This window comes from Canis lupus, chromosome 21, assembly GCF_003254725.2.
Source record: "Canis lupus dingo isolate Sandy chromosome 21, ASM325472v2, whole genome shotgun sequence".
In the NCBI taxonomy this organism is placed as follows: Eukaryota; Metazoa; Chordata; class Mammalia; order Carnivora; family Canidae; genus Canis; species Canis lupus.
Genome location: NC_064263.1, coordinates 48,262,811 through 48,278,724, shown reverse-complemented (window position 1 = coordinate 48,278,724; position 15,914 = coordinate 48,262,811). Strand labels below are relative to the sequence as shown.

At 42.3% G+C, this 15,914-nt stretch overlaps 1 protein-coding gene and 1 long non-coding RNA gene across 3 annotated transcripts in view; one reads left to right on the top strand and one right to left on the bottom strand.

The window, feature by feature from the left end:
- Positions 1-15,914, bottom strand: part of BBOX1 (gamma-butyrobetaine hydroxylase 1) — a 57,941-nt gene that overhangs the window by 21,348 nt on the left and 20,679 nt on the right. For both annotated transcript variants that reach the window (XM_025459812.3, XM_025459810.3), the window contains exon 4: positions 11,667-11,865. In XM_025459812.3, the coding sequence (XP_025315597.1) occupies positions 11,667-11,865 (199 nt within the window). The remainder of the gene's footprint in view (positions 1-11,666; positions 11,866-15,914) is intronic.
- LOC112667781 (uncharacterized) overlaps positions 1-15,914 on the top strand; it is a 40,317-nt gene that overhangs the window by 9,899 nt on the left and 14,504 nt on the right. The gene's annotated exons all lie outside the window — the stretch shown is intronic.

The following is a 15,914-nucleotide window of genomic DNA, read 5'->3' as shown; positions in this document are numbered from 1 at the left end:
GAGTAAAGGTCATTGTGGGCAGAAGAAATAGTGTGTGAGGATGCGCAGTGGAGGAGGAGACCCTGGCCTATCAGGGGAAGCGAGAGAAGTCTAATATGGGCTGGAGTGGGGACAGTTTGCTCTATAGCTGTTCTTGACTTTGCTTCAAATTTCTGCTTCCCTTATTGTCCTGTAAAGTCTTACAAAAAAAAAATCTCATTACATTAGGGAACTAAGTTGAAACATACTTTTTATCTCATAGCATTTAACCCACAGCCAAAAATATTTGTTAAATGAAGGCATAGACTGTAAAATAGTAAATTGTGTTATTTTCCTGACCGACTGGCTATTAACTTTAATCCTGGCCAAAGCTATATGTTTTAGGTATATTTAAATTATGAATAATTTGGTCACCAGTCATTTTTGTTGTCAGAATTCCAGGAGATGTGTTACAGTTGTTTATAAACAGTACTTGGAAAAATTGTGTTTTAAAAAGCCATCATCTCTTCAGTTCTACCTATATTATGGATACTCATTTACACTGCATTTATTCCTGAAAATGAAAAAATTCCATACCATTTTTGGTAAGAATTAATATCTCTAATAAAAACAAGAAGAACAAAAGTAACCTGTCTGATATCTAGCATTGCTCTTAGTCAGTCCATTGGACTCATATGGAAATCTCCATGAAACATAAAGATACAAGTAAACAAGGAAGGTCCTGGAATGAGGATGTTGGCACAGTTTTTCTTCTCCCCGAATTTCTCCATAGGATATCTAGAGTACAAACCCCAAAATTCAGGGACACCATCTAAACCAAAATTAGGTGACAGATATTTCCATGAAGCTCAAAAATAGAGACAGACCTTCCAAAGCCACAATATGTGGTATCAGAAATCGTGTAGAGGAGGAAGCAGAGGGGAGCAAGTAGGTACTGGGTGGCATCGAAACATTCACAAATCCCTAAGGGACAGTTACTGGCACCTGCAGGAGGCCAACTTGAGAATAGCAGTCAACCTGAGAGGGTACTTGCCAATTCCAACGTAGCTGAGCCTGAGAGGTCCAGGCTAAGGGACAGGGTTAGTCTGGGCCCTCGGGAACCCTAAGAACTTCACAGACAAAACTCTCATCTGTGAGGAAGTTTCCTTCTGTGAAAAAGATTCCAAATCAAGTGGTTCAGGGACCATAAGGACAAAGGAAAAAGAAGTTCCAGATAAAAGTAAAAGAAGGACACCAGGAAGTCTTAGAAGGCTATCAGCCATCATTTTGAAATACAGCTTAAAACCATAACCAAAGGTTTCTGAATCATATTTCATTTTAATAATTAAGGAAAAAAATTCACATAAAAATTAGAAATGTAACATGATTAAGATTTCATTTCATACAGTTATTTTAAAGAAAAAAAAAGAGAATGAACGCAAAATATCATACCTATAGCTAATAGATGCCGGAAGGCTATGACCCCAAATATAAAAAATATTCTAGTTTTTCTATGTTTCATTTTTGTTTTCTATTTATACCTACTTCTACAAGTCAAGAAGACACTAATGAAATACAATATAGGAAAGAATAACTTACATCAGAGATAGAAACTCAGAAATGGAATGATATGCTCAGATATGAGCTCACTAAATTTTAATTTTCCACTCACTAAAAATGAAGACTAAGCTAGAAGGCATGCAATATTTGAATAATAAGCACAACAGATAACACCTTTGGATAAAATGAGAAGATTAAAAGGAGAAAAACATATCAAAAGAGATGAAAGACCTGAGAGAAAGTAATAAATTCTTTTAAAAGACTTTATTTGAGAGAGAGAGAGAATGAGTGGTGGGGAGGGGCAGAGGGAGAGGGAGAGAGAAGCAGACTCCCTACTAAGCAGGAAGCCCTATGTGGGGCTCGATCCCAGGACTCCAGGATCATGACCGAAGTCAGACCTTAACCGACTGAGCCACCCAGGTGCCCAGAGAAAGTAATATATTCTAATAAATTTTAATTAACAGAAGATTTAATATACACATAATAGGAGTCCTCGAAGAAGCCCAAGGTAAAGAGGATAAATATTAAAAACTATGATTCAAAATATTCTTGAATTTAAACAAAAAGATTTGAAACATTGAAAGACCGAACCATACACTCCCTGAAAAAAAGTTGGCCCAGAACAAGAAACACCAAGATAGTCTGTGAAATTACTGGTCTTTAAAGAGGAAAATCTTTTGGGCATCCAAGTAAAAATATCAAGTTATTTATAAGGAAAAGAAAATGAGATTACCAATAAAACTGTAGTGACATATTAAAGATGCTGTGAGCCAAGAATTTTATATTTAGCCAAACTGATTTTCAAGTATAAAGACCTTAAATTGCTGTCAACATGCAAGAATTTAGAGGATATTGTTCTCATGGGTCCTTCCTGAGGAATTTACAAGAGAATAGGATTCAGACAACCAAAATGAATAGAAATATGTTCACAGAGCACTGGTGCTAAGCAGTAAACTTTATTGACTGATAGAATTAATCACGGGAAAAAAATCTTAAAAAATTGGGAAACTAAACTACTGTTAAGGGCTGCACATTTTGGAGCTAATACTCTAAATCAGGAAAACAAGATAGTGAATGCCATAAAAATCAGGAGAGCTCTTCCATTTGGGGGAGAAAAGAGAGGTTTATGACTGCTTGGGGTATGTGGATGGGTTCTGGGGTGACCGGCGATGTTCTATTTCTTGACCTGGATGGCCTTTTATGTGCCTTACGAAGATTCGGTAAGCTATCCATTGGTCTTATGTGATTTTTCTATGTCTGTATTGTGTTTTATCATGAGAAAGCGTTTTTAAAAATTCATTTTGAAAGGCTAATAATACTCCCAATAGTAAAAATAAAGACAGGTAGTGATAGAAAGATGGCAACTACCTCTAAAAACAAAGAAAAAAGTTACAGCAATTTCCTCCAAAGTTCCAAAGTCTCTCATTATGAAAAACTAAGAATCCTGTGCATTGAAAAAAAAAAAAAAAGCTCATGAGAATTCCACATTGAGTGTATTTAGCGGTTTTGGCAGGGGATTGGTAGGTCAAATTGTGCTTAATTTACTTCTGGAGAACAGGAGCTACATGGTAGTTTAGGTGTTTGATGTGAAAGATTAAACCTAATTTTCTCTTGTCACAAATTCTCGGATTCGTTGTCAATCGTCCCTTTCCCTTCGCACAGTTGCCTCTAATCTGAACTGAATGGAGGGGATGGGAAGGAGTACCCTGGTGCTGTTGTCATGACTTACGTTGAGAAGTTTCTGTATGATCCTGTGGAAGCGTTCCCTTGCATCTGAGCCATAAATACAAGTGGGAACCACATTTCATAGTTAATAATTACTATGGCTTTAGGAACTACGGGGCCAGTGCTAGATGGGCTGCCATGGAAGGACGGCCCAAGGAAGGACTGCAGACTGTTGATTTGGGTAAACCTGGGTGTGAAGGCTGTTTCTACTGCCTCAGTTTCCTCATCTGTAAATTGGGTTGGGACACCTGGGGGGCTAAGCATCTGCCTTCGACTCAGGTCATGCTCCTGGGGCTCTGGGATCGAGCCCCCCATCGGGCTCCCTGCTTAGTGGGGAGTCTGCTTCTCCCCCTCCCTCTGCCCCTACCCCCTGCCACTTGTGCTCTCTCTCTCTCTCTCCCTCTCTCAGTTAAATAATAAAATCTTTAACAAATAAAAAATTAAAATGGGGATGATGGTTCTTACTACAATTTTGAAGAGTCAAGAGAATGACTGTAACACATTGAGCTGAACACGCAGCACATGGAAGGTGCTTAATGGGAAATTATTTGGTCCCATCCCAATACCAGCTACCCGTCCTGGATGGTCCGAGGAAAACCAAGGGGCAGGGGGGTCAGGGCTGCTGGAGAGGCAAGCGGGTTACTAGGGCCTCAAAATTGCCTCAAGTGATTTCTAGGGGAGCATGAGACACAGAAATTATTTTTCCTTTCATTCACGAGATGACCTCATACTCAAGTGGTTTTGCTGGCAGCAACTTTAATTACTGCAAACCCGAGTATTACAAAGGGAGCCCCAGGGGCTGTGTCTTGGCCCAAGACGTCAGCTGGGGTTCACAACGGCCGAAGGAGCACAGCTTGTCTCCCCTTGAGAACCCCAGACTCTCCCAAGAATACACATCTTAAAGGTCCTGTCCCTGGACTCAAACCCTGAGGGTCAGTACTAAATCTGAAACAACTCATTAAGAAACCCCAGCGTGTTTTTTTTTTTTCTTTACAAAGTTGGATGGAATTACAAGTAGACTCAGAACCCAGACAGGTTTTCTTTGTTTTCTTCCCAAGTCTAAATTGCATTATTTGGTTGGTTTTTTCATAACTCAGAGCCATTTGTATTCAAGAAGGGCTATGTGGTTTTCTCAAGCAATTTCTTGGCTAGAAACTTCACCAACATGGGTAAACTCGTGTTTTTTCTTTCCCCGCTGAGGCCCCACACTTCACAAGTGTTTTCTGGTAACATGTATATCAAACAAGTAGCTGTTTTAAAGTCAGGTTGGGAGGCCGTGCTAATGGTCGGAGCAATTGCTAAGGGGCCAGGAGCCAAGGAATAATCATATTTTTCACTCATAACGTCCTCAATCTCTAATACAACCAAATGTGTGAAATGCTGCTGGGCTGGCTTACAGAAATGCTAGCAGAAATCCAGTGAACGCTGGAAAGGATGTATTCTTGTACTCCCCAGAGGCCATTTCAATATTGTTAATTCTTAACTGGCCTGGCTGGTGTGTTTGACAAAGAGCCCACTAGAAACATTTTTGGTTTGACATTATTTTATTCATCTGATGAAGCCTGCACGCAAGGCGCTCATGCAGATGCAAAACTGGGCAGCAGTCGTAGGCTCTTCTACTTTCCAGCAAACGTTTTTTAAAGGTTTCAAAGGGCATGCCAGGTATTAAAACAGTCCTGTAGGAAGAGGGAAGCAAGGCCCCCGTAGAGGAGACTCCTGGAGCTCCGGGCAATCGCATGGAAAGCTTAGATCCCTTTCTCACCCCCAAATGGCCAGCGGAGGAACCACGATTGGACGGTGTTCCCCTCTGGGTCCTGGGGGCCGCTCCCTGGGCCGTAATGTAGTGCAGATGCTCTGAGGCGCTGGGGCTTCAGCTCTCCCCTCGCCTTTGTGGAATGAAGTGTTTCCCAAGTATTTATTTAAATTTTTCCACTACAATTTGTAACCTTGTAAGATTTATTCAGCGATTGTACAGCTTCCACGGTGGTCTCCACAAGACCATGTTTGGCCACTTCCAAGATCCATGAAGTTTCTTTTACCCCTTTTCCTCTTTGTCGCCGCCTATTCTACTCCTGACGTGGGTGTTTCAGAAAAACATAGTTTTCATCTTCACCTCATTCTTATTAGTCTAATCCCTGCTACACGTGCTAATGCAAATTGCTGGTGCCAGCAAATAACGCACTCTTAGCAAGAGGAGAATCTGAAACTTCCAGACTGTGTGCTGGAAAGAAGGCAGCCTTGCTAGCGAGGGCTGAAGACCGTATCCCTTCGGCCTGACTTTCTGATGAAGAAGGGTTACTCAGAGTTGCTCACAAGGTTACTTTTCTAACTAAGGGCTCACAAATGTCGACAGTGCTGAGAAAGGATTTTTGACATCTTGACCAAATCAAGTGCTCAATATCTTAGCAGCAGACATTCCCTCTTATTAGGATTCCCCGGGTGACCGCTGTGTGTCAGGCACAGAGCTAGTGCTGAAGATTTCAGCCTGCGCGGAGCTCAATATGACAGCGACAGCGGCTTCCTTTCACATTTATTCTGCTGTTGCATACTTAAAAAAAAAAAAAGATTTTATTTATTTATTTGAGAGAGAGCGAGCACAGTGGGAGGAGGGGCAGAGAGAGCGGGAGCAGGGAGCCTGATGTGGGCTGGATCCCAGGACCCGGGGACCAGGAGCCACAGGCATAGACCTACCCAGCTGCGCCACCCAGGCCCCCCTCTGCGGGTTGCCTTCGTGAAAACATTCTAACTTGGTATAATCGCTGAAGATAGCAGTGAATAGAAAAAGTATAGTTTGGGATCCCTGGGTGGCGCAGCGGTTTGGCACCTGCCTTTGGCCCAGGGCGCGATCCTGGAGACCCGGGATTGAGTCCCACATCGGGCTCCCGATGCATGGAGCCTGCTTCTCCCTCTGCCTGTGTCTCTGCCTCTCTCTCTCTGTGACTATCATAAATAAATAAAAATTTAAAAAAATTAAAAAAAAAAGAAAAAGTGTAGTTTACAGTGACTATTTCCCATTGGGTTAGATTATGTCATAAATTCATTGAAGAAATTATCATCAAAAGCACAATGAGGCATCTCACCTCCCATCTGTCAGGATGGGCTAAAATCAAAAGCATGAGAAACAGCGAATGCTGGCGGGGCTGTGGAGACCCAGGGAGCCTCACGCACTGCTGGTGGGCGTGCAAACTGGGGCAGCCACTGTGGCAAAGAGCGGGGAGGGTCCTCAGAAAATTAAAACCAGAACTAACATACAATCTGGTAATTCCACTGCTGGGTATTTGCCCAAGGAAAACAGAAACACTAATTTGAAAAAAATGTACATGCCCCTATGTTTATTACAGCGTTATGTATAGTTGCCAAGATACGGAAGCGGCCCGGGCGTCCATCCATAGGCGAGTGGACCAAGAAGATGTGCTGTGTACACAGTGGCATATCACTCAGACAAGGATGAGTGACATCCTGCCACCTGCAACTACATGGATGAAATCAGTATGAGGCTAAGCAAAACAAGCTGGAGAAAGACAAGTACCGTATCACATGTGGAATTTAAGAAATAGATGGACAAAAAAAAAAAAAAAAAAGAAGAAGAGACAAATGAAGAAACAGATTTAAATATAGAGGACAATTTGGTGGTTGCCAGAGGGGAGGCAGGTGGGGAGAGCATGAGTTAGATAAGAGGGATCAAAAGTACACTTGTTGTGAGGAGCACTGGGTAACGCAGGGGATTGCTCAATCATTATTGTACTCCTGAAGTGAGTATAACTCTGTATATTAATTATATGTAGATGTTTAAAATAAATAAATAAATAATTAGTTAGAAAAGAAATTATCCATGGGGCGCCTGGGTGGCTCAGCAGTTGAACATCTGCCTCCAGCTCAAGTTGTGATCCTGAGGTCCTGGGATCGAGTTCCCCATTGGGCTTCCCTCATGTGCCTGCTTCTCCCTCTGCCTGTGTCTCTGTTTCTCTCATATGACTATCCAGAAAAGTATTTTTATTGATTTTGGGGGGAAGTTCAGGGACATGAGATGTGGCGTTGGCCCTGCTCTTTAAAAACTATATTGATCCAGATTAAAGGTCTAAATCCTTCTGAAAAGGTTATCTCATTACATACTGTCCCACATATATACACCTGACAAAACTGACAATGAGAGTTTCTTTACCAAGTCTTATCCTTTTCTCCCAGGAAAGCTTTCATCCTCAAGGCAGTTGCTGAGCGTTTCACAGAGTTGCATGACAAAAATATTGTCTAGATGACGAATGACAAAATACTGACAAGCATCTGAGAAAACACAGGCATGGAAAGGCCACATGCTTTTGTCCTAAAGCTATTACCTTTCCGATTTAGCCTCTGAACACAATGTTATAATCATGAAATGCTCTAATAACTATTGCATCCACCTGCCGCTCTATAGTTTTGAGAGCATCTAGGTGTGCATCTGTCATTAAACGCTAATCCCTCTCCCGCTATTTGCTAAGACTGTGCAAAATGCTGGACTCTACTGTTTTTATTGGTCTGACCAGCCCTTTAACAATTGAGATGACAGCCAAGAACCAAGAAATAGATATTATCACTCTCACTTCAGACGCACGCATTCAAATTCTCCAAGCCAGTAATCCTATTTGAATGGGAAAGTGCTAGGAGGGTGTTTGTTTCCTGAGGGAGGCGTGTGTAAAGTAGCACTAGGCTATTATTATTTTTGGCACCTAAGCAAGAGTCGAAACCAGGCTCCTTGAAAAAAATCTCCATGGAATGCAAAGTTCGCCTTTGGCCTTCCTGTCTCCACTTTCCTCTCTGCACCGGCTCCTACTCGGGCAGTCCCTCCCCTCCATTCCTGAGGGCCTTCATTTATTCATTGCATTCGCTCACTCACCTGTCAACTCGTTTTCCGATAAGAGCAAAGCACTTTTCCGGTGGGGAAGCAAAGCTAGGAGAGGGGGGGACCACGCTGAAGGCCGCTGCTGGTTCTGTTACAGAGATGAGTCACGTCCAGGCCTTGCCACAGGAGCAAGACCATGGAAGATGCTGCCACTGAGGGCGCATAACTGCTGAGGATGTAGGGCACCCGAGTCCTACAGCAGCTGACACCTGCCTTCTCTCCAAGGGACCCTCCCCTCAGCCAGAGCCTTGGAACCTTAGCCACACACACAAGAATCACCAGCAGCGTCTTTACAAGTCTTGATACTTGGGTCAAATCCAAACCCCCTTCTGAAAAGTCTCAGGAGAATGGACCCAGATGTCAGCATTTTTAAAATTGGCTACTCCGACGTGCAACCTCACTTGAGAACTATTGCTCCAAGTGTCCCTTCTTTTATTTATTTTTTATTTTTTCAAGGATTGTATTTATTTACTAGAGAGAGAGAGAGAGAGAGAGCAAGCATGAACAGAGGGAGCAGCAGAGGGAAAGGAAGAAGCAGGCTCGATGTGGGGCTCGATCCCAGGACCTCAGGATCATGATCTGAGCCCAAGGCAGATGCTTAGCTGCCTGAGCCTCCCAGGAGCCCCTCCCATCTTCTTTTAAATCTCAGGATACAGAAATTTGAACATCACTGTCCACATTACTGTGGGAAGGAGCAGAATAGGAAAATAACTTCAGGAAACCATTCAGTCTTCTCATCCTCTTAACTAAAAACAAAGCAAGTCCTCTTCTGTAAGTTCTTGAAGTAAAGAATTAAAACTTAAAAAAAAAAATAAACAAACAAACCCAGGAAGGCCTTTCTTGGCATGTGGTACAGTTGGAGAGATTCAGGGAAGAAATGTGATCCTCTGCAGGGAAGATGAGATTGAGTAGGTTAAACCACCTGGTTAGCTGCAAAGGTCTTGGACAAAGGAAATGCAATCCTAGCAGGTGGCCTGATTTGTTTCTGACAACAAACCTTGAGTATTTATTTCAATAAATTTCACCATATTAGATCAGTGGCCAAATTATCAAGTCGTTTTAGGATTTCCAACAACAAGATGAAACAGGAGGCAAGTCATACATCAGGACTAAGGATCTGACCCTAAGTGTGAGGGATGGGGGTGAGCATTGGGAAACTATAACAAAGAGCCTCCCCCCCCCATTTTTGGCTGCTGTTGTGAAATTGTGAACTGTGTTGCGGGGATACAACAAGTCTGTTGTCAGCAAATAACAACTTAGTAAAAGAAGATAGAAGAGATTTATTTGGAAGTATTCTGTTGACTTCTGGTGCCGAAAAGCATCCTTTCCATGCTCTTCCTTCATATCATGATGGTGAGGTGGATTAGGAAGCCTGTGCGTCAGACAGACCTGGATTCTAACTATGGTTCCTCTTCCACTACCTGTGAAAACTTGGATTATAGTTTAATTCTCTGGACTTCAGATTCCTTATCAGTGAACTGGGGGATAATGTCTATTTCAGAAAACTGTGGACATTAAATAAACAACAAATAATTGGATTGAGGCTCTTAGTAATTTCAAGACTTTTTCCTACTCTTTGTTTTGTCTGTTGTTACTGATAATAATCTGTAAAACAGCTCACATTTTTAAAAATATTTATTTATTTATTTATTTATTTATTTATTTATTTATTTATGATTTTACTTATTTATCCATGAGAGGCACAGAGAGAGAGGCAGAGACACAGGCAGAGGGAGAAGCAGGCTCCCTGTGGAGAGCCTGATGCGGGATTCGATCCCAGGATCCTGGGATCATGCCCTGGGCTGAAGGCAGATGCTCAACCACTGAGTCACCCAGGCATCCCTACTTATTTTTTATTTTAGAGAGAGTAGGAGCATGGGTGAGTGGGGGGAGCGGCAGAGGGATAGAGGCGGTGTCAAGCAGGCTCCCATGACCCAGAGGTCATGACCTGAGTCAGAATCAAATCAGCTGCTTGACCCACTGAGCCACCCAGGCACCCCAAAACAGCTTAAATTCTTGCAGATGTAGGGGAGATAAAAATTACGTAGGCCACAAGTGTGCTGATGGCACAAGTAGGTTCTTGGGCTGGGGTGGGGGCTGGGTCGTCGAAGCCTACATAAGATAGAGTCTTTTGCCCTGAAAAAACTCGATCCAATCATTGGAGGCAAATGATCAGCTATTTTTGAACCTCTGTTTACCTACGGATAGGGTCTTGCTCTAGGTCAGGGGTGGCAACCTCCAGGGCAGGCAGGGCCCTCGCAGGTCTGAGGTGGGAGTGGGGGCACACTTTGTGCAACTGGCCCCTGAGGACGTGCTCTCTTCCCCGGGGCACCCTCTGCTTACATCAAGCAGGTTCCTGGCACGCAGAGATTTGGTCTCCATTGTTGCCAGATTTGATTTTTCACATAAAGTCAGATCCATATTTAATATAAAATCTCCCAGTTTTTAAGTGTTGACAACTAATTCTATTTTCTTTCAGCATCTTGTGGGCCAACCAAAACATATCCGCACACAGCCTGTGCGCTACCAGTTTTGCAACCTTTGAAGTTTGAAGGTCCTTTTCACCCCCAGCGGCCTCTGCTCGAGAGCCCAAGAATAGTTGGATGTGTCCCACAGGAAGGGTTCACCCTGCAGATTGGAAATGCATAACCCCCACCTCCAAATAAGCGTTTCCTGTTGTTAGTGTTTCATTATCCATAATGCATGTTACCTCCCAGGCAATTCTTATGCAAACGGCCTTTTGTTCCAAAGTTAAAATCAGTTACATTTCCTGTTCCTCGCTCCAGTGTGTAGACTTAATTTTCTGCATGTTAGTTTTATCTTTTTTTAACACATCTGGTGGCTGGTTTCATTCCCCTAGGGCCCTACTTTATTTTGCGCCAAGTCTTGGGTGGTAAAAATTTAATGAAGTTCAGCATTTATAAAAGTCTTCGTGAAACAAAGTCTTCCATCCTACCTGCTATGAACTGAACGGTGCTCCACCCCCTCCCCCCCAGTCCAATGACGAAGCCCTAATCACCAAGGTGACTGTATTTGGAGACAGAGCCTTTAAGAAGGTGACTAAAGTTAAATGAAGTCGTAAGGGTGGGGCCCTCCTCCAATAGGACTGGTGCCCTTAGAAGAAGAGGAAGACACACCAGCAGCACAGGTACAGAGAGGAGAGGCCACGTGGGAACCCCGTGAGAGGGTGGCCATCTCCAGGTCAGGAAGAGAGCTCTCACCAGAAACCAAACCTGCCGGCACCTTCATCGTGGACTTCTGTTGTTTGAGCCACCTACTCTATGGGATCCTCTTATGGTAGCCCTAGCAAACTAACCCAACACCTGCAACTAGTATCTTTGATGTCTGATGCCTCTGGGCTTTTAGGATCCTTTAAAATCTCAGTAATTCTCAGAGAAATGCCACTTTTAGGCTCATCTTCCCATCTGACTTCCCACTAGGGCCATTATGGAAACAGGGTATCTCCAATCAAAAGAGTCTCCCTTCTGGGAAATACATCAAACTTTGTATATAGTGGCAAAATATAAAGTATTCTGTGACTCACCCATAAAATGTGAGATAAAGGAAACCAATCCTTTTCCCAAGTTTTAAAACTTGTCCTCGTTTGTCAGATGCTCCCGTGAGTCGTACTATGCCTACTTTCTTGAGGCTGGAGAGCCACTGGTAGGCGTGTTCATCATTTTTTAAGACATCTTCAAAATTCAGTGTAGGTAGCTGGAGCTCTGCGCCCCAGTACTGACATTCTGTGAGTAAGAAAAAGAAGAAACCAGATGGGATTACATTGTTTTTTACAAAAACCAAGAACCTCAGCGAAGGGACTAGTTCATTGAAGTCAACCTCTGATTGATCATGGAATTTATGAAATTTCAGTCACATTAAATTGCTCAAGCTACTAGTTTTTCTTCCCTGGAGCCATGTCAGTCTACCATATACCTCCTGCCCACCACTGCCCAACCCATGACAGTATTCACTATACCCCATTTGTCAAGAGAATGTTTAGCTTATGGGTAGTTCTTGATCTCTATGTCCTTAGGGCTTTTTTTTTGCCTGGACTCTTGTTTGGAAACGTCCCTACTGGGACACTGTGTGTTTCAATGGCCATGGGACATTGGTCAACTCCAAACAGATGATAAAATCTGAATGACGGACTTAGAACAGCATATGCGCATTCCTAGAGGTGGGAGGAGTGTTTGCTACAGTACAGCTCCTTCTTCCTCTAATTTCACCTGATAAGAAGCTTTCTCTGAGGTCAAATCATTCTTTGGAGTCAACAGAAATGGTTCATGGGGAAGAAAAGATGAAAGGTGTGGTCCTGGGATGCATATAAAATGCATTTTGCATAGATCCTTTGATGACAGCACCACTGTAGATAAAGCCAAATGCATTCATTGGCTTTCTAATTCCTCATGACCAAATGCTCATGAAAAATGTTTACTTGAAGAAACAGAAAGGAAATCAAATGGAAAAAAAATAATTTGCTTTGCAAACCAGGCTCTCCCAAAGGAGGCAGAATGTAATTCTGCCAAGGGAAATAACTCAGATATTAATAACTGCCTTCAGGAGACACCTAACTCTAGCTAATCCATTTGATTTCTTTATTTTTTGGAAGAAAAAATTCTGCCTTAGGAAAGCAAACCTTCCTTAACAAGTGACAAATGAGATCTTATGATCTCAATATCATCCTGAGCAGTGCCTCACCTCTCAAACTGGGAGATGTACATCATGTCATAGAAAACAACCTCAAGCCCCCAGTTTAAGAATGAGGAATGGAACAGTGTTCCGCTGTAGTTGTTGTGACTGGAAATCATTCCCTCTTCTTTGATGTCAACATGGCTGTTTCTGCAGAAACAAGGATTTCTTAGGAGTCAGATAGTAGCTTTAGGGGTGAAAAAGTGCCTGCAGGTTCAGGAGGTCACCTCCTGCTCTTCCACCAGCTAGTTAGCCACCAGCTAAACAGCCTATGCAGCCGGTACCAAATGAAATAGGATATGAATAGGGTAAACAATATGGAGGCACAGGGACCGGGTTTGAATCATTGTCCTGCATCTTACCAGCTAGTTTCCTGGTGTCATTTCTCTTATAAAATAGTCATAATTATATTTACTGTGCAGGTCATCTGTTGACCATGCAAAGAGCCTAGTAGAGTGCCTGGCACAGTAGACTACCGCTATTCCTACAACCTATGATAATAGCTGGTATTTGCTGAGCACTTTCTAGATGTTAGGCACAGTGCTAGGTATTTTCCACATGTTATCCTTCAATGTCCACAAAAAAAATTTGCAAAAGATACTTTCAGCATTCCCAAGTTATAGTGAAGGGAACAGAGATCCAAATCATGCGGAGCTAATGATTTGCAGAGCTAGTTCGTCAAATCCAGGCAACCAATTCCAAAGTCTATAATTCTAATGACTACACATAAACAAGAGATGCTTTGACATACTGTTGTCACCTGTATTTTTATAACCTATGTCTGAGTGTCCATTGCTTCTTCTGTCCCTTACAAAGGAAATCCACTAGATAAAAAAGAAAGCAAAGCAAGTTACACTTAGGACCACTTTGTCAGAACTTGTTCAAGCATGGGGGCTTAAAGATAAATCTTGAATATAACACTCTGTGTTAATTATATTGGAATTAAAAAAAAATTCTATACCTGATCTTAGCCATAAGGCCAAGAAGCAATGGAATGAAAAAAAAAAATATATATATATATTTATATCTTTGCTCCTAGGTAGGATTTTAAATTCAGAAAAAGCATGATGAGTAGGTTTCATTATACAACACCACCATTGCTGTCCACCTTTTGTGAAATGAACCAAGGCTTAAAAACCAGCTAGCTTCTCTTCTTTGATTCATACCAGTGTATTTCAGGTTTCCATGATAATTTGATTTTACTTAAGGCCATTATCACATTCCAGAAAGTGTCGGTGACTGTGTGTCAGGGAAATAGAACACATAGAGATTGAAAAAACATTTTCCAAGTTCATATTTTGACTACTTTGTGTATTCAAGGAGGATCTCCTTGGGCACATACTGTATATATATCTATAGACGTTTATAGCATGTTTTAATGAGTTTTTGTTTCTTTCTTTGTTGGTTTAAAGATTTTATTTATTTGAGATTGAGCAGGAGAGAGAGAGAGAGAGAGAGAGAGCATGAGCAGGGGGAAGGGGCAGAGGGAGAGGGAAAGCAGCTCTCCACCGAGCAGGGAGTCTGATGCGGGGCTCGATCCCAGGATCAGGACCTGAGTGGAGGGCAGATGTTTAACCCGAATGAGCTACCCCAGCCCCCAAGTTTTTGTTTCTACATGAATTGTTTTCCCATTATAGAATCTCTCTCTCTCTCTCTCTCTCTCATACACACACACACACACACACACGCACACACGCTATTCTTTGTTTTAAAAACACAGAATGAGTTAGGTTTCAATAAATATGTTACTCTTTACGTGTATAAAATTAACCATATTCACACTGAGACTCCAGTATAAAGCCAGGCTGTCAGTACTCTACACAGTTAGTCTTCCACTATAAGGAATTTCTGATTTACAGGACATTATACTATCAGAGGGTGGTAACCAGGACTTTTAAGTTCTGCAAAGTTCACAATTTTCCAACTAAAGCTCTCATTCTGGCATGGCCCGGCAAGGACTTTACAAAAATCGCAACCAAGGGCCACAGCTCACTATAGAAACTGTGTCCTAACGTGAGCCACTCATACCTTCCGTTACACTAAATGTGACTTTCCGAGATAGCACTGTGACCAACCAGTTTCTAAATTCATCATAGCTTCCAAATATAAAATATTCTAATTTATGGGGGGAAATAAACTATGTTTCAATCCACTGGTAAAATCATTTCATGATAGCTGCACAGAAAATTTAACATTGAAAAAGTAATTTAAAAGCACCTCCCCGGTCTCCCCCAACTACGAAACATAACTACCACGGACCCAAGAGAAAACATGTTTGAGTAGAGTAAATCATTCGTCAGGTGAATACATTAAAAGCAAATTTAAATTTCACACGTGGGTCTGGATACATAAACAGTATGGAAAATGACGGAATATTTAAGGCATGAACCACCCTTTCTAATTTAACTTATGGCCTACTAATAAATACTTCCTTGAACATGTGCTTCACACATCATAAAATTTATGAACAAGCTACATGCTGGCTTTCAAGGAACCATTTGTACAGGGGTTTCCTCTTTGGGGTTAAGCATCACATTCCTGGATCCTGAGCTGTATTTCAAAAAAGGAAAAGACACAAAGAAGCTCTTTAGTTCAAGATTCAGGAGGGCAGCATGCTGGGTTGCAATGTGTTCTTTTGCCTTTAGAACCTTCTGTCCGGCGGTGCTGCACTGTGCTCTGGGCGCTGACACAGCTAGTCTAATGTGCTGAGGATCAGCCCATCTCTTATTCTCTCTTCCTAGGAATACTTTGCAGGGACCCAGCCAAAACCAAAATCCGACCCTTGTAGAGGAAAATACCTGGGTGGAAATAGGGCTTTGAGTCCCTTCCATGTGCTAAGAGGAGACTGCCTCTTTGGATATTCTTTTACTTCTTGTCTGGTGAACTCAACACGTATCAAGAATCTGGGGGCCCCTGAGGTGGCTCAGTGGTTGAGCATCTGCCTTTGGCTCAGGCCGTGACCCTGGGGTCCTGGGATCCAGGCCCTCATCGGGCTCCCCATGGAGAGCCTGCTTCTCCCTCTGCCTGTGTCTCTGCCTCTCTCTCTGTGTCTCTCATGAATAAATTAAAAAAATATATTAAAAAAAAAAGTATCTGATCACTT